Raw genomic sequence first — 27,027 nt, forward strand, 5'->3', positions numbered from 1 at the left:
TTAGTCATTTATTTATTCCTTCATTGTTTTTGCTATATTTTACTCCACAGTATTTTACCTCACTTTTTATTTTTTAAATTTAGCCTTGTCATAAGAAGTAATGTATGTGGAGTCATAGGTTGGTATGTTATTTTTTTCCCCTAATATTCACGCTAATAATACACACTTATTTAAAAGTCCTTACTTGTGGTACATAACTTTATTTTAAATGCCTGTAGTGTATTTCTGTCATACTTGGGAAATACTGTTCACATGATGAATACTATTTTAGTGTCTTCAGTGCTTAATCCATAACATTCTTATTGATTGATTGATTGATTGCCACACTGAGCGGCTTGCGGGATCTCAGTTCCCCAGCCAGGGATTGAACCCGGGCCAGGGCAGTGAAACTGCCAAATCCTAACTGCTGGACCACCAGGGAACTCCCCATAACATTCTAGTAGAAGTAAATGCAGTCACCTGGAAACTAGCAGACCAGCTATGTCTAGTGGGACTGTGGGTACAGTGTTTTCCTATTCACACTATAGACTGTTATCAGTACTCTCTTTGCTACTGGAAAGAGTCATTAGCATCCTTAAATCTCATCACATTAGAGAGCCAATTCCAGAAACCTCAGTTCCAATTCAAGGGAAAATCCTATTCCTCTAGAACCACTCTCAGTATCAAAATCTGTATCAGTCAGGATTCTCTAGACAATCAATAGGATGTATACAAATATATGTAAGAGGGGATTTTTTTTTATAGGAGTTGGCTAATGTGGATATGGAGGCCTAGAAGTCCCACATTCTTCTTTCTGCAGGCTCGAGAAACAGGAAAGCTGGTGATATAATTCAGTCTGAGTTTGATGGCTCAAAAACCGGGAATGCTGATGTCTGAGGGCAGGAGAAAGTGGACGTCCCAACTCAAGGGAAAACAGCAAATTTGACCTTCCTCCACCTCTCCACCGTCTTGTTCTATTCAGGCCCTCAACAAATTGGGTGTTGCCAACCCACACTGGTGAGGGTGGATCTTTTTTATTCAGTCTACCGTTCAAATGCTTATCCCTTCCGGAAACGCCCTCACAGATGGACCCGGAAATAATATTTTACCGGCTGTCTCTGCATGCCTTAGCCCCACACGTGCAGTTAACCATCACAGTACTTTTGGTCAGCTGACCTAGCATGCCCTTAGTGGCACGTTTTCCTGCCACCATAGGATCCAGTCTCAGAACACATAGCACGTTTAGTTGTCATGTCTCCTTAGCCTCCTTTAATCTGGAACATGTCCATAGTCTGTCTTTGTCTTTTATGACATTGACATTTGTGAAGAATGCAGTCCTCCCCACATTTTTTTTTTGTCTTCAAATAAAACATTCCTCACTCTGTGTTGTGTGCTGTTTCCTCTTAATTAGCTGCAGGTTCGGCATTCTCAGCTGCAGTGATGCACAGGTGTCCTCTCCTCCTCAGGGTGTTATATCTGCAGGCATCCCATGTCCGCCTTCATTGAGGATGTTAATTTGATCCCCCCTGGCAAGGAGTAGCTGAGTTATCCACCGTATAATTACTGAATATTTTTTCTTCCCTTGCAGCAAATAAGCAGTTTGTAGGGAGATGGTTTAATGCCATTCAAACATTTTGCACATCACAATTGCCCCCCTAGAATTGGCATCCATTGATAGTTCTTGCCCGATACGGTCTCTGTCAGTATGATTTTCTATCCCCTCACTCCCTCCACATTTACCAGTTGGCCCTCAGCATTCTGCTGTAACCTTTGCCCTGTCAGCCCATCCATTTGTCTGTCTAATCAGTCTCTCTGTCTCTCTCCCAGCCATCAGTATGGACTTCTTCATACCTGCTTTTAATGGTTTACTGGCACTAACGACTCTGGCGCTCACGTTGTCCCAGATTTAGTCAGTAGGCACCTCTTCAAGCTGACTCCTGTGTCTTTGTCCCAACGTTTTCTAAAAACATTTCTCCCCACTTCGTGACATGATAAGATGCTCCAGGCTCATGGTGTACTGACCCTGCCCCCGGCCTAGAACCTGCCATTCCTTGAGGAGCCGGGTTCTGTTTAGTGAGGAGGTATCGGAGGCCGAGATGTGGGTGCCAGCTACTGGGCATATACCCTGAGAAAACCATAATTCAAAAAGAGTCATGTACCACAATGTTCATTGCAGCTCTATTTACAATAGCCAGGACATGGAAGCAACCTAAGTGTCCATCATCAGATGAATGGATAAAGAAGATGTGGCACATATATACAATGGAATATTGCTCAGCCATAAAAAGAAACGAAATGGAGTTATTTGTACTGAGGTGGATGGAGTTAGAGTCTGTCATACAGAGTGAAGTAAGTCAGAAAGAGAAAAACAAATACAGTATGCTAACACATATATATGGAATCTAAGGGAAAAAAAAAAGTCATGAAGAACCTAGTGGCAAGACGGGAATAAAGACACAGACTTACTAGAGAATGGACTTGAGGATATGGGGAGGGGGAAGGGTAAGCTGTGACAAAGTGAGAGAGTGGCATGGACATATATACACTACTAACCGTAAAATAGATAGCTAGTGGGAAGCAACCGCATAGCACAGGGAGATCAGCTCTGTGCTCTGTGACCACCTAGAGGGGTGGGATAGGGAGGGTGGGAGGGAGGGGGACACAAGAGGGAGGGGATATGGGGATATATGTATATGTATAACTGTGCTTGTTATTGGTCTTCCTCCTCCTCTCTTGAGTTTAGTGGGTGCTCTGATGGCCGTAGGGATATTTCTTGGTGTCCCTGGGTGTTTGACCAAAATTAGACCCCAAACATCTCCGACTTTTACAAGTCACCCCTTAAATTTACTTTTATTTGTAAGATTTTGATTCTCAGTTTATTCTTAGAACCACAATCATAAATGTATTTCTACCTGAGGGCTTGCTCTTCCCTTCTTGAGAGGAGTTATCATTTTCCGCTACTTACCATGTGTAGAGACTTTTTTTAAGCTGCCCCTTTAGTTTCCTCCCCCCCAAAGTAATATATTTAGGAAAGAGTATAGGAAAAAGCCAGGAAGAAGAAGAAAAAATTACCTATAATTTCATCACCCAGAGGAAAATAAAAACTATTAATCTTATTAGATAATTGGACTTGGTTAGAACTATATCCATTTTTAAAATTTAATACTGAAGTTTTCTCTTTTCTAAATATACTTTCTTAACATTCATATCTTTGACACCTAATAATTTATGTTCCAAAAATCTTGAAGCTTGATAGTTTTATATCATGTGTTAGCTTATCGACATTTGGAATTACAGTGTTTTCCAGATTTCTTCCAAAGTTAGTAGTTTTAGTCTGTTTTCCTTGCCGTTCTTTGATTAGCCATGGTATTAATCCATCTCTTCAGTGGACCTGAGGAATCTGTTTAAGCAAGAACAGTGTGGAACGTGTCTTTAGCTGTTTTTTTGTTATTTTTCCTCCATTTTTACGTTTTGGAAATAGCCTTTTTCTTCGTATTATTCCTGCTGGAATGAAAAACAGATCCATTCTTTTTTCTACTGGTTGAGTGTTCAACATTTTTTTTTATTGTGAGTGAGGGATTTTCTCATGGAATTTAGAAATCTTAGTCCTTCTCTCTCACTTTGCAAATGAGGAAACTGAGGCTCAGAAAAGTTAACTGTTTGCCATGTGTCCTGCAGTGTATTGTTAGAATAGTTGGGCCTCCTTATTTGTACATGAATGTTCCTTTTCACTAGTGTTTAACATTTGCAGTGTAAATGCATTGTGTTTTTTAAATTTTTTTCTCCTCGTTCTCTTCCCTTCCTCAGCATTCGTATGCTTTGTGCTTCATTTTCTTGCCTTTTAAAAAAGATGAAACTAAAATTTAAGGAAAGTATACTAACTTTTACTATGGAATGCTTTTTTTTTATGGCTGCATTATAAATTCTTGAAAATAAAGGGCCTAATGGAAACACTTAATGAGAAAGCAGGGGCTCTATCACATGTACCTCCCCCCCCCCCCTTTTAGTGAATAGACTGTTTAAACTAAATTAAGTAAAGGGTATAAATTCTGTTGTTTCAGTTTTAACATTTCATGACTGATTTTATAGATGAAATTATGTTTTACAATAAATAGGAAGAATTTATACAGCCTGTTCTATTTGATGTGAAACAGCAAATCCCATTTCTCTGTAGCTGTAAAGAAAATTCATTATAATGTCTTTAGTTGTAAGAGATGGTTTCATTGTGATTAGTTACACTGATAATAAAACAACCTTTTCATATGGCATAAGATACAAACGATCCTATGTGTCTGCTTTTAATGGCATTGAATTTTTTCATTTTCTACTTTACTCATAGAATCTTCATTCCTTTTATTATTTTTCTATTCCAGTAAGAATTTCCTTTCTTAAAAAAAATCAAAACAATTAGAAATACTAGCAAAAAGTTGATTTTAAAAATACTTTTTGAAAGGAGATATATTAAATACCATAAAAGGTACATTTGTCAGAGATGGTTGATATAAGATAGTCATAAAATTAACTTTATTATGGGATCGATTAACGTATTTGGAAAATAGTACTTGAAGTGTAGGAAGATTTTAAAAAAAGAAATAGCCAGGTAAGAAGGCTGAGCTAACTTTACAGTATATTTTTGTCCTGTGATTTGTTGTTTTTTATTGGTATTAATACATCTTCACAAGTAGTGTTGGAAAGGTGGCAATCTTTGATGAAGGGATGACGATTTACTTATTCTGTTTTGGTTACCATGGTTTGATCCCTTTTAGTATGACTTTTTAGTGATTGTTTTAGCTCTCACTTAGGCACTAAAGAAATATTCTAAATTTTAACTTGCACACAGAATCAAATTGGATATTTGAAATAGACCATGGGTACCCCTGGAATAGAAACAATATTCTATTCTGACTTGAGTGAGAATTTTTTTTTCTCCATCTGATAGTTTTACTTTACTCTGACCATTTGGGCTTAGGAGCACATAGTTCTAGCCTGCTTGTCTTCAGTGTGTCCTTGGACTGGCTGGGGAAGGTTCTTTTTAGGATTAAGCTGGACATGGCACGTGAGATGCTTTGGAGGTGAAGCTTAACCAGGTACAGGTCCTGTGGCCGGAGACCCCTGCATCTCCTGAGCTTGGATGCCTCCTGCCAGGGGAAGGTGGGGGAGTTAACGCCGTCTGGGGGCCAGGATTGCGGCCTGTTCAGCCCCGATGACCTGTGGCTGTTCATGCGTTTACTGCATGGGCCGCCTTCTCAGGTTTGGGGAATGTTAGGTTGTAAGCTGCTACCAACCCGACTCTAGCTGGAAAGGAACTCATGGCTACCGTTAGCTCTGAGGCAGGTCGCTTGCTATCAGTGAATCTGGGGGCCTATAAGAAGGAAAAGCCTCCTCCAAAATGATCAGGTCTTTCAGAAATATTAAGACTTTTCTTTTATTCCATATAGATCTAAGTTTAAAATTCCACCTCATCTCTTTAATAACTCTTGATTTCATTACACCACTTTTTCACTGTAAGCTATATCAGATCTGATTTTGATAGTGGGAGAGGCATCAATGTAAATGTCAGTTTCTTTTTTTTTTTAAACGTTTCTTTAATTAATTTATTTATTTATATTTTTATTTTTGGCTGTGTTGGGTCTTCATTTCTGTGCGAGGGCTTTCTCCAGTTGCGGCGAGCGGGGGCCACTCTTCATCGCGGTGCGCGGGCCTCTCACTGTTGCGGCCTCTCTTGTTGCGGAGCACAGGCTCCAGACGCGCAGGCTCAGTAGTTGTGGCTCACGGGCCCAGTTGCTCCGCATCATGTGGGATCTTCCCGGACCAGGGCTTGAACCCGTGTCCCCTGCATTGGCAGGCAGATTCTCAACCACTGCGCCACCAGGGAAGCCCAATGTCAGTTTCTTAAGTTCTAAAATCTTACGGAAGTTTGATAGGAATTCTGCCCTCGATATGCATTTCGGAGTATACTTCACTTAACATTTATTGACCTCCTCCTGTGTAGCTTAATACTGTTTTGCTAGTACAGAAGATTCCTGTTAAAGGTTGGAGCATATAGGAAAGGAAATTATGTATAAACTACATATAAAGGAGGGGTGAACTTGAGCCGATCTATTCCTGACAAGGTGTAAAGGGAGAGAACGGGCATTATATTAGTAGTCCAGTGCTATATAACAAATTACGTCAAAACATGGGGCTTCAAGCCAGTTTCTGCGGTCAGGGATTTGGGAGTGGGCTCACCTGGGTGGCTGTGCGCCAGGTCTCTCGTGGGCCGCGTCCCTGAAGTGCCTGAAGGCTCGCCTGGGGCTGGAGGAGCTGCTCCCTCGTCGCTGGCGGCAGAGTTCCTCTGGCTCTTGGTGGTGAAGCTTCAGTCCCTGGCCACCTCCTGGAGCCCGCCTCGTAGGCTGCAGGGGTGACCTCCCGCTTCCCCGGACAGGGTGTGGCAAGGGAAGGGGGCAGGCCCGAAGCGTGGTGGAGCTCCCTCACCTCCGCTATTTCTGTCCCTTCTAGGCAGGCCGGCAGGCCAGCCCACACCAAGGTGAGGGCTAGCCCCACCCTTTACCGGGAGTGCCAGAGAAGTCTGTGGACTCACTTTGAACCACCACAGGCTTTTTCCTGGGTGGGGAGAAGCACAGGTTTACACACGTAGCTGAGGAGAGCATTGCAGCCAGTTCTCGGGACAGTGAGGAGGTGGGTTTTAGTGGACCCAGGTGTTCATGTGCTGGTCCCATTGCAAATAAACCACAGCTATATTACACACCCATTTGTGGTAAACTGCCTCCAGTGTTATCTAGTAAATGGTTTTTAGGGTGTTAAATTATACTCTTTTGTCATGGAAGAAATTATTCAACTTGTGAGCATTTTCATGGAAAAGTGGTTTTCTTTTTTTTTTTGGGTAGGATCAGATGCTTTGTTTTGTGGTCTCTGTTAGGCATTGATGCTTCTGATGGGAGAGTTTGGTGAGAGGAGGATTACATAAAGTACCCTTTTAATTACCCTTATGTTATGCACTTGGTGTTTGTAACCACAACGGATGCTTCAGACTTTCTCATTAGCAGCCTCTCCATAGGGATGTGGTGGTACTGTACTAAGTTAGTGATAGTATAATGGTAAGAGACGTATTTTCAATAAAAAGTCCAGTTGAAATGGTAGGTTAAGAAAGAGATCTGAGTAGTCCACTAATTTCCCTTTATTCTCGTCTCAGCTGTCGCCACTGCACATCATAATAGGCTCGTAGGGCGTTTTACCTGTCCTACCTTGACCTCCCAGGCCCAAAGGGAAAGGGCGAAGACCGTCGGGAGTTTCTGTATATGCCTGTGTGTGCACACCTGCCCTGCCACACATGTGTCCCCTGCTGTGATTTTACTCTTGGCCTGGTGCCAACGCGTGCCGACTTCACAGCGTTTGCATCAGGAATTTGGGTCGGTCTAGGAGGGATGAGGGTGAGCTGGCCTGGGGTGGAGGCGGGGAGAGGTGTTTCCTGTGTGGGTGGCCTCGTCATACTCCTGGGCGAGTGTGTCCCTGCGTGTGTGAGAGACATAGCTCAGCCTCACTTACTGTACACTCAGCACAAAAGAGGGACGGGATGAAGAGAGACGCGGAGTCGAGATGCTGTGAGTGAGAGGTGGAGCGAAAGGGGAAAATTTCATCCGTGCTGCCCACAGTGAGGTTAGCATATGAAATGGTCGAATAACTGGTATGTTTCTCTACTAGTTCCTGAAATACTTTCTTAAAAATGCTGAAAAAAACTTCCTGTGAGAAATGGCCACCAGGTGTCATCAGAATGCTGCTATTGATTTGTTTTATTATTCTCTTTTTTAAATTTTTGAATTTTATTTTATTTATTTTTTTATACGGCAGGTCCTTGTTAGTCATCAGCTTTATACACCTCAGTGTCTACATGTCGATCCCAATCGCCCAGTTCATCCCACCACCACCACCATCCCCCGCCGCTTTCCCCCGTTGGTGTCCATACGTTTGTTCTCTACATCTGTGTCTCTATTTCTGCCCTGTAAACCGGTTCATCTGTACCATTTTTCTAGGTTCTTATTATTGTTCTTAAAAAGTATATGCGTGTTTTGATTTCTTTCTTGCACTTTTTTTTTCTCTTTTCTTTTTAAACTACAGCAGAGACTATTTCAGTTAGAGTAGGGACTTTCTTTTGGGACATCTTCTTGGTGAGCTAATAATTTTTTATAGGTAAAATTGAAGATCATTATATAAAACTTATTTATTTATTTATTTATTTATTTATTTATTTATAGTTGAGGAACAACTACTAGTTGAGGATTTGGATGAGAGTAGAAACTATAAATGGAATTGCATATTTGAAAATCTTTGGCACGGTGAGGATGTGTGTTGAATGGTAATTGATGAATTTGTGTAGGAACTGTATGCTTTAAGAAGATTTGGTTTAATAATATATCTCATTATTTTAGTCTAAATACCTACTAAGTCTTCTGAATTTTGAAACCTTGCTGTGGGAAGAAATCGGAGACTCACCGGCTTCTCCAATGGGTACAAGTACCAGGACTTTCAGAAAGAACAGGGATTCTGCCTTACTTACTTTGAGGGTTGACAGTGAGTCCCATGCCTGTTCTGTTGTATTGCTTTGTTCACAGAGAATTAAAGGTGCTTTCTGGTACATGGTACGCTTTCCATAAATGTTGAGTGAATGAATTAAATCTGCCTCCAGAAAAGAGTCCTTGAACTTTCCCAGTTGGGTGATTTTTGAATTCTGCTATAATAACCTAAAAAGCTTTCTGATGAAGGTTTTTCTTTAAAAAAAAAAAAAAAAAAAAAAATATATATATATATATATATATATATATATGTAAAAGGTTCCTCATTTCTGTTGAATCCCCTCTCGGTCACTTTAAGATACTTACTAAATCACCTTGCACTCCCGCTTACTGATGTCATTCTAGTTCAGGCCTTATAACTTAAACTATTATAATGCACTCTTTCTGCCTCTAGACTTTCTCTACCCATGATATGTCCTGCATACTGAAAAATGAATCTTCCTGAAGCAGTGCTGTGTTTTGGTGACCCCCCACTGACACTACTGAATAAGTCCCAGTTCTTAATTCGGAGCCTCCTATGATGTGGTGTTGGTCATCTGCCTGGGTTTTAAGTTGCCCTGCAGTAGAAAGCCAGGGCTGTAGCTGTCTGCACTGCTGACAGTCTCACGTGCTCATTGGGTGTGCTTTGCGGCTTTGCTAATCCCTTTTTTCTACTTGAAATGTTTAACTGTTCCTACCTGCCCCCTCAACAAAAGAAAAAAAACAGTTTTAGTGTCCTGGGGTTTAGCTCAAATGATATTTCTGCTCTTTTAGCCAAATAGTCTACTTGGCAGTATGGTCCCTTGCTCATTTATACTGCTGTAGTTCTTAGTTTATATCACACACATGATCATATGTGGCCTTGTATTAGAGTTCCTTTCCATATATGTCACATGGCTCCTAATAGAATATGAGCCTGCTGAAGGCAAAGGTTGTGTTTGTGTCATTATAGTTCCTTTCATTTCCTGGGCAACTCAATATATGTATTTGTTGAATGTTTGTTGTTCTTTCTTGGTATAATGAGATGTTGAGTTATTTCATTAATTTAAAAAGTCAGTTGGGAAATAACAAATGTAGAAGCATTTTCTCCTTTTGTTTTAGAACTTTTGGAGCCATTCTATAGAAGATAATGAAGAGCCTCATTATTTTGCTTCTGCATATTAATGTAGTCATTCTTTTGTCTCCAAAAATGTATGAGTCACGTGCCATCTATGGAGCATTGACTCTGAATAGACGTACGTGTGTGGGTCTTCCGTGGGTTGGTGTTTGTGTGTTCTGTGCATGTGCACCCGCTAGTGTCTGTAGTGAAGGTGGTGTAGCCGCAGGCCACAGCGGTGTCGGAAGAGGAGGAGATGAAAGGACTCATTATTGAAAGAAATTCTCACCGTTTTAGATTAAGCATTAAAAGGTTTTTAAAAGTAACTCCTGTTATGAATGTTTTCAAACATATATGTATGCAAACACATAGAAAATTGATAGGATGGAATACTGAATCCCCATGTAACTGTCACTCAGCTTTCAGCACTGTTGGTACCTAGCCTTCACTAGGCTCCTGGACCAAAGTGTATCTCAGACACTTTTCATTTCATCAATAAATACTTAGATAGGAGACATTCCTTATTTCACAGTGAGATGTTTGCTCATTCTAGTACCTGTTGTGTGCTTGGAATTGTTCTAGGCTCTTGGGACATGTGAGTGGATAAAATAAACCAGGCCCTTACGTTCTAGCTTGGGAGACAGAAAGCAAGCTAGACACATAAATAACCAGAACAAGGAAAAAATTGATTTCATCAAAATTTAAAACTTCTGCTTATCAAAAGACAACATTTATAAAATGGAAAGGGAGAAAATATTTGTAAAACATGTATCTGACAGAGGATTTATATCCAGAACACGTAGGCTCAATAATAAAACAGACAGGTGTTGTAAGAAACGGGCCAAAGGCTAACAAGGACTTCGCGAAGCATGTAGCGTCGTTTAGCACCGTCGCTAGTTACCGGGGACATGCAGAGTAACTTCACACACACCCACTAGAAAGACTAAAACTGAAAAGGCTGACAGTGTCAAATGTTGGTGAGGAAGTGGATCAGTCTCAATTCTTGACACTGCTGGTGGCCGTATAAAACAGTACAGCCACTTTGAACATCAGTCAGGCAATTTCTCATACAGTTAAGCACACACATCTGCCCTCCAGCCCAGCAAGGCCACCCCTAGGTGTTTACATAAAAGAAATGAAAATCTATGTTCATGAAAGACTTGTACAAGAATATTTATAGCAGCTTCATCATAATAGCCAAACAGGGAAGCAGCTCGGTGTCCATCAGCAGAATTGTAAACCTGTGCGCTGGAGTAGCGCTCAGCACTGAAGTGGAGCGCGTTGCTGACCTGTGCACCACAAGCACTGTGCTGAGCGGAAGCAGCCAGAGCCTGCTTCCCGCCAGAAGGGTGTGTGTCGTGTGATGTCGTGTACGCACCTCGGGAACGGGCACCACTAACCTGTTGTGGGAGAAGAACAGGCACCACTAACCTGTTGTGGGAGAAGAACAGGCACCACTAACCTGTTGTGGGAGAAGAACAGGCACCACTAATCTATTGTGGAAGAAGAACAGGCACCACTAATCTGTTGTGGAAGAAGAACAGGCACCACTAATCTATCGTGGAAGAAGAACAGGCACCACTAATCTATTGTGGAAGAAGAACACGCACCACTAATCTATCGTGGAAGAAGAACAGGCAACACTAATCTATTGTGGAAGAGTTCTGAGCAGCGGTTGCCTCCGGGTGCGGGGCGGGGGGGGGGGGGGGGGGGGGGGGGAGGGGAGTGGGTTACAGGGACTGAGCGTGAAGGGCTTGAGAGAGTTTCGGGGAGAAGGCAGTGTTCTCTGTCTTGAGAGGGGCAGTCCTGAGGGACCCTCGGCAGCTCTCTGGGCTTCTCCTTCTGCCATCTCTCCTCTCCTTTACTCTGCCCCGCAAGCTCTAGCTGCCCTCCTCTCTGCCGGGAGGTCCCTGGGCTCTGTCTGTGGCCTGCGTCCATTCTTCAGGCAGTAAGCTGGCGTTCACCTGGTTTGCTTCTCATCTCTCAGGATCACTATCTTTTGGTGCCCCATCTCCAGTGTCTTGTGCTGTTGTTTCATAGATTCTGTTTTTTTTCTTTTTTATTTGTTTCATGCATGAGGGTAAATCCAGTCCCTGTGACTCTTGACCAGAAGTCGATGTCCTGGACTGGACAATATATCTATTAAAAAAAAAAAAGTCTCACCCCTTAAAATGTAAGGCAGAGGTTTTGTGTTTTTTCTTTGCTTTAATTCCAGTATCTAGTACAACCAAAAATACTTGGCATACAGTAGGCCCAAAGTGAAGATTTTGGAACAGACACATGATTCATTCTTTCTTACTTTCTTTCCTCCTTTTGCTGTTGCATTACAAATGTTGAATAGCAAACCCAATGCTTTATCTAAAACAGCATTTTCTAAAAGGTCCTTTGGAACACTGGCCTCTTGATTCTTTATAAACAAAGGGCTCTGTAATGAAATTAGTTTGGGAAACACTTATGTACTGAGAAATTCTGTGATAAAGACACTTGTTTAAACCAGAGTTTTCTACACTTACTTGACCAGGGATATTTTTTCCCCTCAGAACACCTACTGACCTTTTATATAATTTATATTTTCTGGAACACATTCTGAAGAAATGGTGATCTGATGTTGTACATCTTGTTAAGTGTAATAAAACTATATACATTTATCTTTTTCACTCTTTTACAAGAGTGATGCAATATGTTACTATATTACAATATATTGTAATAAATACAAGATATTTTTGTATGTAAATTACATATGATAATTTATATATTTTTAAGCAACTTTATTGGGATATTCACATACCATACAATTCACCCATTCATACTACGATTTAATGGATTTAAGTATGCTCACAGACATGTGCAACCATCACCACAGTAAATTTTAGAACGTCTTCATCACCTTTTAGCTATTATCCACCACCGCTACCCCACTGTCTCCCATCTCCTGTCCCATGCTCCCGCCCAGCCCTAAGGAACCACTATTCTACTTTCTGTCTCTATAGATTTGCCTATTCTGGGTATTTCTTATAAAAGGAATCATATAGTATGTGGTCTTTTGTAACGGGCTTCCTTCACTTCGTGTAATGTTTCCAAAGTTCATCCATATCGTGGTTTGTATTAATACTTCATTCTTTCTGTGGCCGATTAACATTCTGTTGTATGGATGTACCTCATTTTGTTTACCCGTTAATCTGTTGCTGAACATTTGGGTTGTTTCTACCTCCTGGCTATTGTGGATAATATGGCTATAGAAATTTGTGTCCAAGTTTTTGTGTGGACGTATGTTTTTATTTCTCTTGGGCATATACCTAGGAGTGGAATTGCTGGGCTGTAAGATACACCGTGTTTAATTGTTTGAGGAGCTGCCAGACTCTTTTCCAAAGTGGCATCATCATTTTACATCTCCACTAGCATTGTATGAGTGTTCTGATTTCTCCACATCCTCACCAACACTTGTCATTACCTGACTTTAAAAAATTTTTCTTTTTAATTTATTATTCATTTTTGGCTGTGCCGGGTTTTAGTTGCGGCATGTGGACTCTTAGCTGTGGCATGCATGTGGGATCTAGTTCCCTGACCAGGGGTCGAACCTGGGCCCCCTGCACTGGGAGTGTGGAGTCTTACCCACTGGACCACCAGGGAAGTCCCTTATCTGACTTTTTGATTCTAGCCATCGTAGTAGGTGTAAAGTGGTATTGCATTATAGTTTTGATACGCATTTCTCTGATGACTACTCATGTAGAGTATGTTTTCATGTGCTTTTTGGCCATTTGCGTATCTTCTTTGGGGAAATGTATATTCAGCTCCTTTTCTTTAAAAATTTTTTTAATTTTTTAACTTTTGGCTGCGTTGGGTCTTTGTGGCTCTGTTGGGTCTTTGTTGCTGCACACAGGCTTTCTCTAGTTGCGGTGAGCAGGGGCTCCTCTTTGTTGCGTTGCGCGGGCTTCTCACTGCGGTGGCTTCTCTTGTTGTGGAGCATGGGCTCTAGGCACGAGGGCTTCAGTAGTTGTGGCTCACGGGCTCTAGAGCACAGGCTCAGTAGTTGTGGTGCACGGGCTTAGTTACTCCGCGGTATGTGGGATCTTCCCGGACCAGGGCTCGAACCTGTGTCCCCTGCATTGGCAGGTGTATTCTAAACCACTGCATCACCAGGGAAGCCCCTCAGCTCCTTTTAAAATTAGATTTTTAAAAAAGTATTGAGTTATAAGTTTTTTTTTTATATGTTCTAGATTAAGTCCTGTATCAGATATTGATTTGCAGAACACTTTTCCCATCCCGTAGCTCGTCTTTTCACTTCTTTTTGGTGGTCTTTGAAGATAATGTCATTTGAAGCTTTTAATTTTGATAAAGACCAATTTATTAATTTTTTCTGTTGTTACTCATGCTTTTGGTGTCATTATCTTATGTATAATTTCTAGTCCCTACTTTTAGCAGAGTCAGAACAACAGCCTTCATTTGGTTTGTCATCGTGACAAAAAAACAAAAAAAAAATGGTTAAAATAGTTAAAAATAGTTACCATTAGCTTTGAGGCCATAATACTTGATGAATAATACTTTTTATTAACATCAGATCAAATGGCATTTGGCTGAGAATTCTATTCATGGTGTAAAGTAAATGGAAAATGATATGTTTTAATTGAATTAAATAGCATAATGAAAAATAAATGTTATTGATTTTAAAACATTTTCTTCAATAAAATTCTCCCCCCCCCGCTAAAATTTACGTTATTAATTCTACTCTATCAGTGACATTTCACCTTAACCTATTAACCTTCAGACAACACAAAATGACTGTTAGATGAAGAAATTGGTGATTGACAGCTGGAACAGGAGTGGCTGTTCATTGGCAACAGTGCTTGAACATGAACCATGATGTGTGATGAGCATATGCATGTTGTTAATTAGGATATACTTAGAAGGATGATACTCAGACTCTTTGCTCTAGGGGAAGAGGATGAAGCAGTTGTTTTAAAATTATGTTTTTTTACACTGGGGCTTGGGCTTCTGTTGGGAAGCTAAAGAGGGGGAGGGCTGGCTCCCTGACTTGTATCACAGCAGTTTTTGTATAATCTGTTTTACAGAATGGGAGTTCACGGAAATGTACTTTGCAAAGAGGGCTTCTCTGTTTTTTGGTTTTTTTTGTTTTTTTTTTAAAGTAGTAAATTGAAATGTACCAGTAAAAAGAATTAAAACATGGGAGTTTTTTTGTAAGCTGGTTGAAAATTACTTTTTCTATCAAAGTGGTGTAGCATTGCTTCCTGAGTCAGCAGTATGACGATGTGGTATGCCCCAAATCTGATTTCATGAATTTCATAAAGGACTTTGCACACGCGATCAAATCCATCTCAATGTAAAGAAGACCTCGAGGCTAATTTTATGATATTTTTCATCTAGTGTGCCACTTTATGTCGACTTTTGGACTAACTTGTGTGTCTTTTCTTTATGTTCAAAGGTTTTATGCCGTTTTTATTTTCTTCCCAGGTTAGGTGTGCCCAGTGAGCCACCCCTGACACGAGAAGCATCATCAGCACTTTATTAGTGATGGATACTGAGAAGAAACCAGAGAATGATGAGGATGACAGTGTAAACAAAGACGCAGAAGACTTGAAAAATAGTTCACCCCAGGATGTAGATTGTGGGCCTGTATCTGAGGTGATAGCAGATTCCTCTGAGAGTTCCACAAGCAAAAGAGGTTTTTTAGAGTCATCAGACTTTGACAGCGCTGTCGTGGAGAACGATGGAAATGAACACGCTTCCAAGAGAATGAAGTTAGCTGAGGCAGAGCCCCTCCAGTCGGGAGAGCTGGGCATCCGTGGGTCAGAGAGGCCTGAGGGCGCCGGCCCGGAAGCGGGTGTCCCGTTGGCGGGGACAGGGGCGGGGGCCCTCCTGAGTGACCCTGATGGAGGCGTGTGTCTTCCTGGTGCCTTTGCTGCCCCCTGCAACGTTAGCCCCACGGACGCTGCTTCTCTGGAAACAGACGCTGAGAAGAAGCCCGCTCAGGAAATGGTTTTCCTTGATCCAGGAAGAGAGCTTCCCTTCTCCCGGAACGAGATGCGTGCGAGCGGTACCCTCAGAAGCGTGGATGCAGTTCTGCAGTGCGGCGCGTGTGGTCACTCGTTTGCTTCCCGCTCCGATTTGGAGAAGCACGCCGAGTGTCACGCACAGCAGCCTGAGGACCACGCGTGCGGCCCCTGTGGCCACAAAGCGGGGAGCAGCGCGGCCTCGCATGTGCATGTCAGGCAGGCGCACGGGCCGCAGAGGGTCTTCTCTTGTGACCTCTGTGGCTTTCAGTGCGTGGAGGAGAACCTGTTGAACGCACACTGTCTCGGCAAAACACATCTCCGGCGTCAGAACCTTGCTGCTCGTGGAGGGTTTGTACAGATCTTAACCAAACAGCCTTTTCCTAAGAAGCCATGTCCCATGGGAACAAAAAGTGTTCGCACAAAGCCAAGAGCGTCTAAGCCAATAGCAAAGAATGGCGGTTCAAAAGGATTACGAAACGTTGGAAGCAAATTTAAAGATTTCAGAGGAAGCATTTCTAGACAAAGTGGAAGTGGCAGTGAGTTGCTGGTTGAAATGATGCCATCCAGGAATTGTTCGCCAGAAAAAGTAGAGATTGTTGAAGAAAATGTAACCTCCCTCGATATACCTCGGAATCCCGAAAACCAGAGTAAAAAGTTAGGAGACTCAGTCACCTCAGAGGGTCTCCTAGAGCAATTGGAATCTACCAGAAACACCCTCCAGGCGGCCCACGGTGTCAGTACAGCCTCAAGACCCAGACCTGAGCGGAACATCCTCCTGCTGGGCGGCAGCTTCCGACGACGCAGTGGCACTTTCGCCTTAAGGGGCCAGGCGAAGAAAAGGTTCACTCTTTTAGGAATTAATAAAAGAGGCACTACTGAAACTCAGAGGCTGTGTTTGAAACACTTTAGAACACAGATGAAAACAAGTGCTGCCGAGTCAACACCTCAGCATGCAGAAACCGGTGGCAGCGTCCAGGGTCTGTGCGTCACGTCCGCAGAGACCCAGGACCTGAAGCAAGACAGGAGAAGCTCCCATCTCCCGTGCTCCTTTGATTCGCTGGCGGTGAGGCCGCCTTCTGACGACCAGGTGTTGTGTACGTGTACAGACTGTGGACACACAGCCACAAACAGGACCGAGTTGGAAATCCATGTGAAGAGGTGCCACGCAGGAGAGATGCAGTCTCAGTGCCAGACGTGTGGCTTTTCCAGTGCGTCCAGGAGGGACTTGGCTGCACACTCGCACAATCACCCCTCGCACAATCACCAGCATCAGCAGACCGCCCCCGGCCTCAGTTGTCAGTGTTGTTCCTTTACTTGCTTGAATGAAATGTACCTGAGAGACCACATGAAGGAAAAGCACAGTAGGGGTTTCCTTTGCACGCCTTGTAATCTGTTCTTCTCGTCTGAGAAAGACATGGAGGAACACAAAACAACTGAGAAGCACATTCACTTGTTGGGTCAGCCAAAAACTTCTCAATCATTTAACAATGATTTGGTTTTACAGACTTTACCTTTAAGTACTTTAGAATCAGAAAATACAAAAGATTCTGTGAGTGAGTCAGGAAAAGCAGCTCAGGAAGAACCAGTTCAGTCCAGGGTAAGCCATGGAAATGAAGTAAGACATGCGAATAAGCCTCAGTTTCAGTGTAAGAAGTGTTTTTATAAAACAAGATCTTCCACTGTTCTCACAAGACACATAAAACTCCGCCATGGTCAAGACTATCACTTTCTTTGTAAGGCATGTAATCTTTACTCATTGAGCAAAGAAGGAATGGAGAAACACATTAAGAGAAGCAAGCATCTTGAAAATGCTAAGAAAAATAATATTGGCTTAAGCTTTGAAGAATGTATTGAAAGGGTCTGCATAGGTGCAAATGACAAAAAAGAAGAGTTTACCGTTTCTGGGAATGGAAGGATAGAAGGCCATGTGGAAGGTGTGCAATTCCAGGAGCACGGCTGTCTCGACAAGAGCATGCTCCTTCCCCAGGAACTGCCACAATCTGGTGTAATCACCAAAGAGGCTGAATTAGCTTTGACCACTGCCCCAAAGAGAGGGAGACCTAAAGGTAACATCTCACGGACGTGTTCACATTGTGGTCTTTTGGCCTCGAGTATTACAAACTTGACCGTGCACATTAGACGAAAACACAGTCACCAGTACAGTTATTTATGCAAAGTGTGTAAGTATTATACTGTAACTAAGGGAGACATGGAACGTCACTGTGCCACCAAGAAACATAAAGGACGTGTAGAAATAGAAGCGAGTGGAAAACCAAGTTCAGATATCATTGTTGGCCCGGAAGGGGGTAACCTTGAAGCCTGTAGGAAGAACACCACTTCAGCAGTTTCGGATGTACCTGCCAACGACTCAGCTGAAGCAGACACCTCCGTTTCGGAAAAGCCAGTACTAGAGCAAGGGAATCCAGGGGAAGTCGACGTTGAGAACGTATTTCATTCTACAGATGGGGAAACTAACGGTCACATTCTTGAGAAAAAGGAACAAATGTCTCTAGAACCAGAGGACCTTATCCATCAGGGCAATGCCTGCTCCCAGGGAGATGACGCAGGTACAGGAGACAACAAATGTGCGCACTGTGAGTTTAACGCTTACTCTTCTGCTTCTCTAGAACTGCACATAAAACGGAAACATACAAGAGAGTTTGCGTTTTATTGCATGGCGTGTGATTACTATGCTGTGACTCGGCGGGAGATGACCAGGCACGCAGCAACAGAAAAACATAAGATGAAAAGGCAGTCTTACCTGAACTCTTCTAACGTAGAAGCCAGTTCTGCAGAAATGTCCAGAACCATCATTATTCCTGAAGGGCAGCATCAGCAAAGTTCTGAAGAATTTCAGATAATTTCAGACCAACCCTCTGAAACTCTCAAAACTAGAAATGCCGCTGATTGTTCTATTTTGGATGAGAATACTAATTTAGATATGTCCAAAGTACTCTGCGCTCCTGGCTCTGTAGAAATTGAGACTGAGGAAGAATCTAATCTCAGCGAAGATCATTCCTTTTGTGAAGCTTTCCAGCTGCCCCTTGCCAAGGATAAAGTTATGAAACCAGAGGAGATGGTGTCCCTTAATATTTCCTCTAATTATGGCTCCCCAGGCAACTTTCAGAATGAAAATTCAGGAAGCTCAGCTTTGAATTATGAGACAGCAAAGAAAAACCACAGTATGTTGAATGACGTCAGTGATCCAAACACACATTGCAAGAGTGATGGCGGAAACGTAGGGGACAAGGCAGATAAAGTCCTTGGCAAACGTGTGCGCCCCGGAGCTCTAGAAGGAGAGCATTCGGCTGAGAGCACTATGCTGAGAGTAACTGGAGAAGCGCTCAACCTGGGTAGCAGTGGTCAGAACAAAGTTGGAAGTGTGCAGAGTTCAGGGGATTTGAAAGATGTGCCAGAAGATCCCGTTCTAGAGAATAAGGAGATTCTGATGAATTCCCAACATGAAAGTAAAATAATTTTGGAAGAGGATGGTCCAGCTTCTGATAGCACCGTTGAAAATACTGATGTTTATGAAACTATAATCAGTATTGATGATAAAGGACAAGCCGTGTACAGTTTTGGCCGGTTTGATTCTTCCATCATAAGGATAAAGAACCCCGAAGATGGGGACCTGTTAGACCAGTCTGAAGAGGGACTTATAGCAGCAGGAGTGAGAATGAGTGAGTTGCCCTTAAAGGACTGTGCTCAAAGTGTGAAAAAGAAGAAATCCGACAGCGGTTCCTTTGCGGAATCCACACGAATTCGTTGTGATGACTGTGGCTTCTTAGCAGATGGTTTGAGTGGACTGAATGTTCACATAGCCATGAAACATCCTACAAAAGAGAAGCACTTCCACTGTCTGCTGTGTGGAAAGTCCTTCTACACGGAGAGCAACCTCCATCAGCATTTGGCCAGTGCTGGTCACATGAGAAATGAACAGGCCAGCGTCGAGGAGCTTCCCGAGGGAGGGGCCACCTTTAAATGTGTCAAGTGTACAGAGCCCTTTGATTCTGAACAGAATTTATTTCTGCATATTAAAGGGCAGCATGAGGAACTGCTCCGAGAGGTGAATAAGTACATAGTGGAAGACACTGAGCAAATCAACCGCGAGAGAGAGGAAAATCAGGGGAACGTTTGCAAGTATTGTGGGAAGATGTGTCGCAGTAGCAATTCGATGGCATTCCTAGCACACATTCGCACTCACACAGGTATGTAAAGTGCAGCAAACCTCTCTTTACCCACCAGGTGCAGAGGAGTGACAGAGTTCGGACATTTGTTCCCACCCGAATGTGGAGTCCTTAACTGCATTTGCCAGTCGGCCTCCACCCGGTTCACCTCCCACTGCCCCGTGGCTCTGGACGCTGCCATAGTCTTTGTTGACACTTAACATTTCTAAAGGTAATTAATTGAGCCTTAGTGATTCCAAAGGCACGATGTTTGGCAGATTTCTTTTATCAAGAAGCCTGGTCCCTCTGATGGCGTTTGTTAAATTCCTGTCTCTCACAGCTTTTCAGTTGTCTCTAAGTCCTAGTTGTTTGGTTTTCCAAGTGGCACTTTGGGTTTCAGAGGACATATTAAGTGGCTTTTGAGGAGCGGAATATGAAACTTTTCTTACAGTTTTAGGGATTTAAATGTATTCATTGCCAGATAGTTTATATCCCAAAGTGTAACTCCCAGGCAACAAGATTCTGCTTTCAAGGATCAAAACTAGCCAACACTTTTCAAAGTTAATATGTCCTAGGGATTTGGTTTGCATGGAGGTAGCACTTGATTTAGTTTCTGTGCTGTCACATGTAGTGTTCCATTTTAATGTTCAATTTTAGGTAGAAATTTTTTTTAAAAAACTTTTTGTGGAAAATACATAAGCCACTATTCTAAATTTATGTAAAAATTCGCTGCACTGTTTCTGTAAACCTGCCATACATTCTTTATTTTAAATGGACAGCTTTTCTAAATCATTGTGCTCTGCTTAGACAAGTTCTGTCTCCATGGTTGAATTTATGAGTGGATTTGAATAATAAATTCACATTTCAATGAACATATTTTCATTAAAACTGTAAGGTTTATTTTACTGTACTTTTAAATAATGGCTTATTATTAAAGCTATACTTTAAATTCATGCAGTTTTTGAAACTTAGTGCACGGTTACAAGGAGGAAGACAAAAGGGTATGAAACATTATTAATAGTTTAGGGTGATTAAAGATAGATAAAAGTTTTTCGTTGAAGAAAGTAACAGGGCAACCTGCATAAGATTAATCTAGGTAAATATAAACATTGTACTCTTGGTCCCAGCTCTTCCCATGTAGTAGAACCACTCCTGGAGAGTAAGGTCGAATACTTATTTGTTGGCCTTATTAATACCTCTGTCGGTACCGTGTTGCCGCTCACTTTCTGAAATGATATGGTTTTAGAAATCAGGCTCGTTCATGTGTGCAGAAAATAGGTTCTTTCTTAACATGCCCTCTTAAGGCAGATAAAACTGAATAAAACTAAGAGGAAGATGCTAATGGAGCTCTTTTTAGAATTCTTTATGCAACTGTCTGGTCAAGACATGTTGCTTATAATTGATGTGTCCATTACTTGAATTCTCTTGTAATTATAGTCAATAAGTCTTGTAAATGTGTTAAAGCTCACTAAAAGCATACAAATTCAAGAACAGAGTAAGGCTAATAATTTAAAATAATCAATGTAGGCATTTCAGCACTTAATTTCCCTTGTGTGTTGATAGCTGATCATTCTTAATCCATTAAGATTTATTTAGTCGTTTACAATGCAAAATAGGTTTGCACTGGTCACTTGTGCCATTTGAAAATGTCCACCAGGTTAAGTGCAGAATGTAGTCCATTAGTCTTCCTTGACTATATGTATTAATTGCATTTAAAATCAAGTTAATGTGGATGTGAAAGTGAGGTAACTATCAATATGTGACAGAGTAACCCTACTTATATAAGTTACATCATTGATTGTAACATTTAGTAAAAGTTAGCATACTTTTTAACATCTCCTGTTGGCTTATCAGCAAGTACATTTTTATTGTGTTCTGAGGCACCACAAAGAGCACTCTTCCTGAGTCCCCAGTGCCAGCCTGCATTTCAATTTTGCAAGTCATTTTTTGGGGGGAGGTTGCTCTCCAGGTTTTAATCCAAGGTTTTTTTTTGTTGTTGTTGTTGTTGTTGTTTTTTTTTTCCTGGGGGCATCTTAAAATGAATTGCTTCTCTGATACTTTGCTTATGTCCATGAAATAGTAATTCAGGGACTGTTATTAATGGTTAACTGGAAAAGGGCTTATTCTTCCAATCCCTGTTTTCATATTTTGTGATTTACTATATGTTTTATGTAACCTTTTCTTCCCATTCTTAACACGATAAAAGCAGCACTGGAAGAAACAAATGAGTTTTGGTTATCAAGGATTGTGGGAAAAAAGCCTCCCAGAGTTTTCCTGAGTGCTCGCTGGTATGAAGCCATCCGCATGACCAGAAAGAGCAGCGTCTCCTTTCCCTTCGCGTTAGTAATACAGGAGAAGCTGTTCATTTTCTCTCCGGCCTTGTTCTGGTAGTTAGAGCTTTAATTTCCTATACCAGAGGTCATTAAGTCAGAAGACTGTCTGAAGCCCCTAACTTCCTGTTCAGAGCGTGCTGGTCCCTGGCGCTAATTGGAAATGTCCACACGTGGGAGAACGTTAGGGCTGGTGGTGTTTGTACCTTAATAAGTGACGGTTTAGAAGCCAGATCAGCTTGGGAAGAGGCGGTTAGGGGGAGTTAGTGCATCGAGTTTAAGCGCAGTGAGGGCAGGGGCTCTGCTTTGCTCACTGCTTCACCCCCATATGGCGCTGGCTTTCAGTGCTGTTTGTTGAATGAAGGAGTAAACAGATGAGCAGAGGAACCAGTGAAGTGTTCAGTGTAGGGAGGCTTGTGGAGTGGAGAAGCATTAATTAGGTAATGGGTTATATCCATCTTACTTGATTCTTTAAGACCTAAAGTCTTCTTTTGATTCTTTAAGTGTCAGTGTCACGTCCATGTATGCATAGCAGTTGGCAGTGAATGAAGTTGGGGAAGGCCAGTGCAGGTCTGAGGGGGAGGCTTTGTTTTTAAAAGTCTTTGGAATTCTTTAGGTAACATTGCGAGGTGCCAGAAAGCTAGAGACCCTCTTCCATTTTTCCCTTTCAGAAAACCTCACAGGCCAAATTAAAACAAAACAAAACAGAAACTCCTGAGGGTAATGCTGTCGCATGGAGTGGGACTATTTAAAATAATATTGACAGTTTATAATAGTCTCAATATGCCTGAGAGACAAATTTAGAAATATATGGTTTTACACATTTTGCCTTAAAAGTACTATGCCTGGATTCATTTTGGAATGGGCCTAGCAGGCTTAAAAATGGAAACACTATCAGTTAGGAAAAAAAAAATGGGACATTTCTTGTTTTCTTATACAGAAAAATGTTACCCCTAGTCCCATAGTATTAGAATTTTTATGGCCAGAAAGGAGATGTTAACACATCTCTGCATGTAAGATACAAAAAGTAGTCAGGGCCTCTGTGATTTCTACATGGAAACAGTCAACAGGGTGACTCGTGGACGTGTTGCCAGCACACCAGCAGTGATGGCTGAAACCCGAAGGAACTGCGGTTTCCACCAGGGAGCCACGGACAGTCCACTGAAAGCGCTGAAGGTCTGTGTCCGGCCCCCGTGGCCCGTGTGCCGCCACACAGAGGAACGCACACCCTGTAGTGCAGAGCGAGCACACAAGGGCTTGAGTCACGAGATATTTTGGATCCTTTCACCAAAATTGTAATAATACACGTGTTGAGAGAGCTTTATCTTCTTCGTTTAGAGTCCTGATGTTATTGTTGATTAATAATTTCCTAATTACCTTTAATGCAGTTTAATTTAAAGTGCAGGTAAATTGGTTCTTCTCACTCTTTTCTTTTACAAGTCCCTTTATAGAATGCTGTGTCAAGATGAAATGTTTCAAAGTAGTGATAGGCTTAGTTTTATCAGAATCATTTAAATAAACTGTAGTTTCTAATGTGACTGATAGAATGTGATTGCTGTAAGCTGCAGTCTCAACCTGCTTTTGACGCTTAAACATATAAAGCTGACTAGATATAACCATTCAGGTGCTAAATATATTTTACCTCTACTTCTAACAGTAGAAATGGAAGTATTAGAAGATCTGGCTTCATTGTCTTTGAACTGTGAAATATTCAACCTTGTCTGCCCGTGCTTAGTACTGTTGACTTTTTTATTTCTGTTAGAAGATTAAAATTAAATGCTTCACTTTTTTTGTCAGCTTTTGGGAATTAAATTGAAATTTAAGACTCTAAAATTTTTTACTGAGTGCTTCAATTTCAACAGAGTGTTCTTGGAGGATTTTTTTTCAAGGGCATTGTGCAAAGTTCCATTGATCAAAAATGATTTACTGCAACATTTTTATTTGAGCTCTTTTTGTATGTTTATTAAAGTTCACATATTTCATATTCTGTCTAACTATATTAGAAGAGGTCCTTCACCAAGTAGGTACTAAACATGCTATGAAAAATTTGGAAACATTGTACCAATTTTAAACTGTTTTTTTTTTATGATTTTATTTTCTTGAGGATTTAAAGGTGAGAATTAGAAAATGGTATATACGTGTTACACTTTGAAAGAGTGTTGCTTCTTGTTAATATGGGTACTGATTATCAGTTAGTAACTATGTTCCAGTTAGAATCTACCTATTACTGACAATAAGTTTGTGGACTCTGAAATAATTTTGTCTCCTCATTTTTGAGTATAGATTAATCTTATTTCTTTATGAAATAAAAAAATTGTTGGTACTGTGCCTTTTATGTTGAAATATTTGTTCTTGAAATCAACAATAGCCAAAATGTCAGTAATTCTGATTTGCTGAATCATCACAGATTTTTGGCTCTAAAATGATCATAAAAGCAAGTAATTTATCCACTATCTATTCTTATATTTTATGGTATTGAAAGAGTAATATCGTGAATAATTTGGGATAAATGTTAGAAAAAGAACTGAAATTTTAATGTGAAAAAATTCAAAGCTGTAGAAATATGAGGGAACGGGGATGTGGCCACTGAGAAATTTATTTGATAATAAATATATTTAAAAAAAATATCAGCTACTCTGTATACATTTATGTTTTAAAAATGTTCCATTTAAAATGTTAAATGACTTTTAAAGCTATTTTTGTGAATTGTAAGAAAAATATTTGAAATTATGTAGCTCATCTCACCTGCTTAGTACTGCTCAGGTGTATCACCTTTGACTTTAAATTTTAGAAATGTTATTGAAAGTTAGAAATACTCATTGGAACATTAAAGTCTTCTTGGTGGAATAATTGTGGAATGCATGTCTGTTCAAGTTAGAAAGGAATGCAGGTATTCCATTTTGGGGACAGAAATTTGTAATTAGATTATAAGTATGATTTAAGATCTGGGCCTCTTTTAGAACTTTGTCAGTAATGTATTATTCAAATTCAAATCATACTCTATGTTAAATTTATTTAGGATCAAAACCATTCAAGTGCAAGATATGCCATTTTGCAACAGCTCAGCTTGGCGATGCCAGAAACCACGTCAAAAGGCACCTTGGGATGAGGGAATACAAGTGTCATGTCTGTGGGTGAGTAAATTGAAACCGTCTCTACCGTGGTGAACCAGGAAGCATGTGCAGGATATCCATTGTTTCAGAATTCAAAACGGATACGAGTAAGAGTGGCTAAAATTATGCATGCGTATCCTTCTTTCCATTGTTATGGTAAATTCCTTAAACACAGTTATGACATTCTTCTCCCACTTCTAATCCTGTACTGAAGATGAGCAATTTTATGGGCTACAAGGTCAATTTGAACCTGTAATCTGTAAATTGACTAAATTATAGGATGTTCATTCATATTGCCAGAGAGAAGTGTAAATTCCATTTAAAGACATAAAAAAATACATAATATAGCTTTAGGATTGTATATGTATGTTTTTTTTTTTCTTTTGCTATACTGCTTTAATTTTAATCACATTAATGGTCCTTTGGATACATTGGACACATTCTATAAGGAAAAAAGCAGAAAAAGATTTAATTTCAGAGAACTGATTATTGCAGGGATGAAGCTTAAAAAACCAGTGTATAATGTAGGTTTTTGTGCAACGTTATTTCAAAACTTGTTGTTTTCCTGTTTTAGTTAATGGCTCTTTCCTCTAAAGAATCATTCACAATGTTTAATTGTCACTCAAATGTGTTGCATTTAATAGGAAGCAATGAGACGCCTTAATGCAACACTAATTAATTTAGCAGAAATGTTTTAAAGGTTTTAAAATGCCATGACATCTATGGTATATCATAGGACATTCAGAGCTGGATTTTAATACCTTACTTCTGATTAAAAGTATATTTTAATGCTGTTATGCTAGAGAAATTAACTAATAAGTGCATCATATAAAAACACTATGTGAAACCTGGGGAACCTGCAGTTCTCATGGTTAATTCACAAAACACTTCAGATTCAATTAAATTATGCAATGCGCACATGTTATATTAGGTTTACTTTTTCAGTGGAAGATTCTTTTGGTTAGCACTACTGTGTAAATGTCTTTTAAGTCAAAAACAGTTTCTGTTTTTTGATGGACTGTACATTTCATCCCAGGATGCAGTTGCATTTTTTGACCCTTAAGATAGTTTTACAAATAACTTTGCAAGCAGTTTTATTAACCATGGCCTGTGATTTATTCATTGGCAGAATTGATGGTTCAGTGACTTGGAGCTAAAGTAAATGAAGATGAACCTTTGCCCTAAAGCCCCCTGAAGATCAGTGGGAGAATGAGTTTTGTTGCTACTGATTTTAGCTGCAAGGGTCGAGTGCCACATGGTTCATTTAATTGCTCCAGGTCTTGGAATTTCAAAAGATACCTCATTTATTGTTTTTACCATGTGAGTTATAGGAAAGAGGAAGGCCCTGACTCCAATGAAAATTTGTGCTATGACAATAAGCAGTTTCTTCTTCGTTTCTGCAAAATAAGTAAATAATTTTTGCATACTATGTTATTAGAAACCTAATTCCATTCATTTTTTATTAGCGTTACCAAAACCTGGAAAGAGAAGAAGAAACTTTCAGAGAGCAGTTTCTGACATATGTAGCGTCAAAAACAATGTCTGATTGACTGGCTTTGGTCGTGTGATTTGAGCAGTGCACACTTGCTTAGCTCGTTGCTTAGCGTGTACAACTGGCATGTTGTACTAATGGTTTATATAGTGATTCCCAAGTAAAGAATTATAAGTACATATAGCTATGTTGAATTTTATACGGCTGTCAGAGAGGTCTACGTGTGTGTGTATAACATAGAAAAACCAATCTAGATTCCCAAATTGTATCTCTTAAAATTACAATAGTCGT

General features: G+C 40.7%; 1 protein-coding gene across 1 annotated transcript in view; it reads left to right on the forward strand.

Annotated features, from left to right (window-relative positions):
• ZNF407 (zinc finger protein 407) overlaps positions 1-27,027 on the forward strand; it is a 417,355-nt gene that overhangs the window by 10,502 nt on the left and 379,826 nt on the right. Inside the window, exons 2-3 of the mRNA XM_036823222.1 lie at positions 15,094-19,843; positions 25,151-25,265. Of these exons, the coding sequence (XP_036679117.1) occupies positions 15,154-19,843; positions 25,151-25,265 (4,805 nt within the window). The 5' untranslated portion in view covers positions 15,094-15,153. The remainder of the gene's footprint in view (positions 1-15,093; positions 19,844-25,150; positions 25,266-27,027) is intronic.

This window comes from Balaenoptera musculus, chromosome 14, assembly GCF_009873245.2.
Source record: "Balaenoptera musculus isolate JJ_BM4_2016_0621 chromosome 14, mBalMus1.pri.v3, whole genome shotgun sequence".
Lineage (NCBI taxonomy): Eukaryota > Metazoa > Chordata > Mammalia > Artiodactyla > Balaenopteridae > Balaenoptera > Balaenoptera musculus.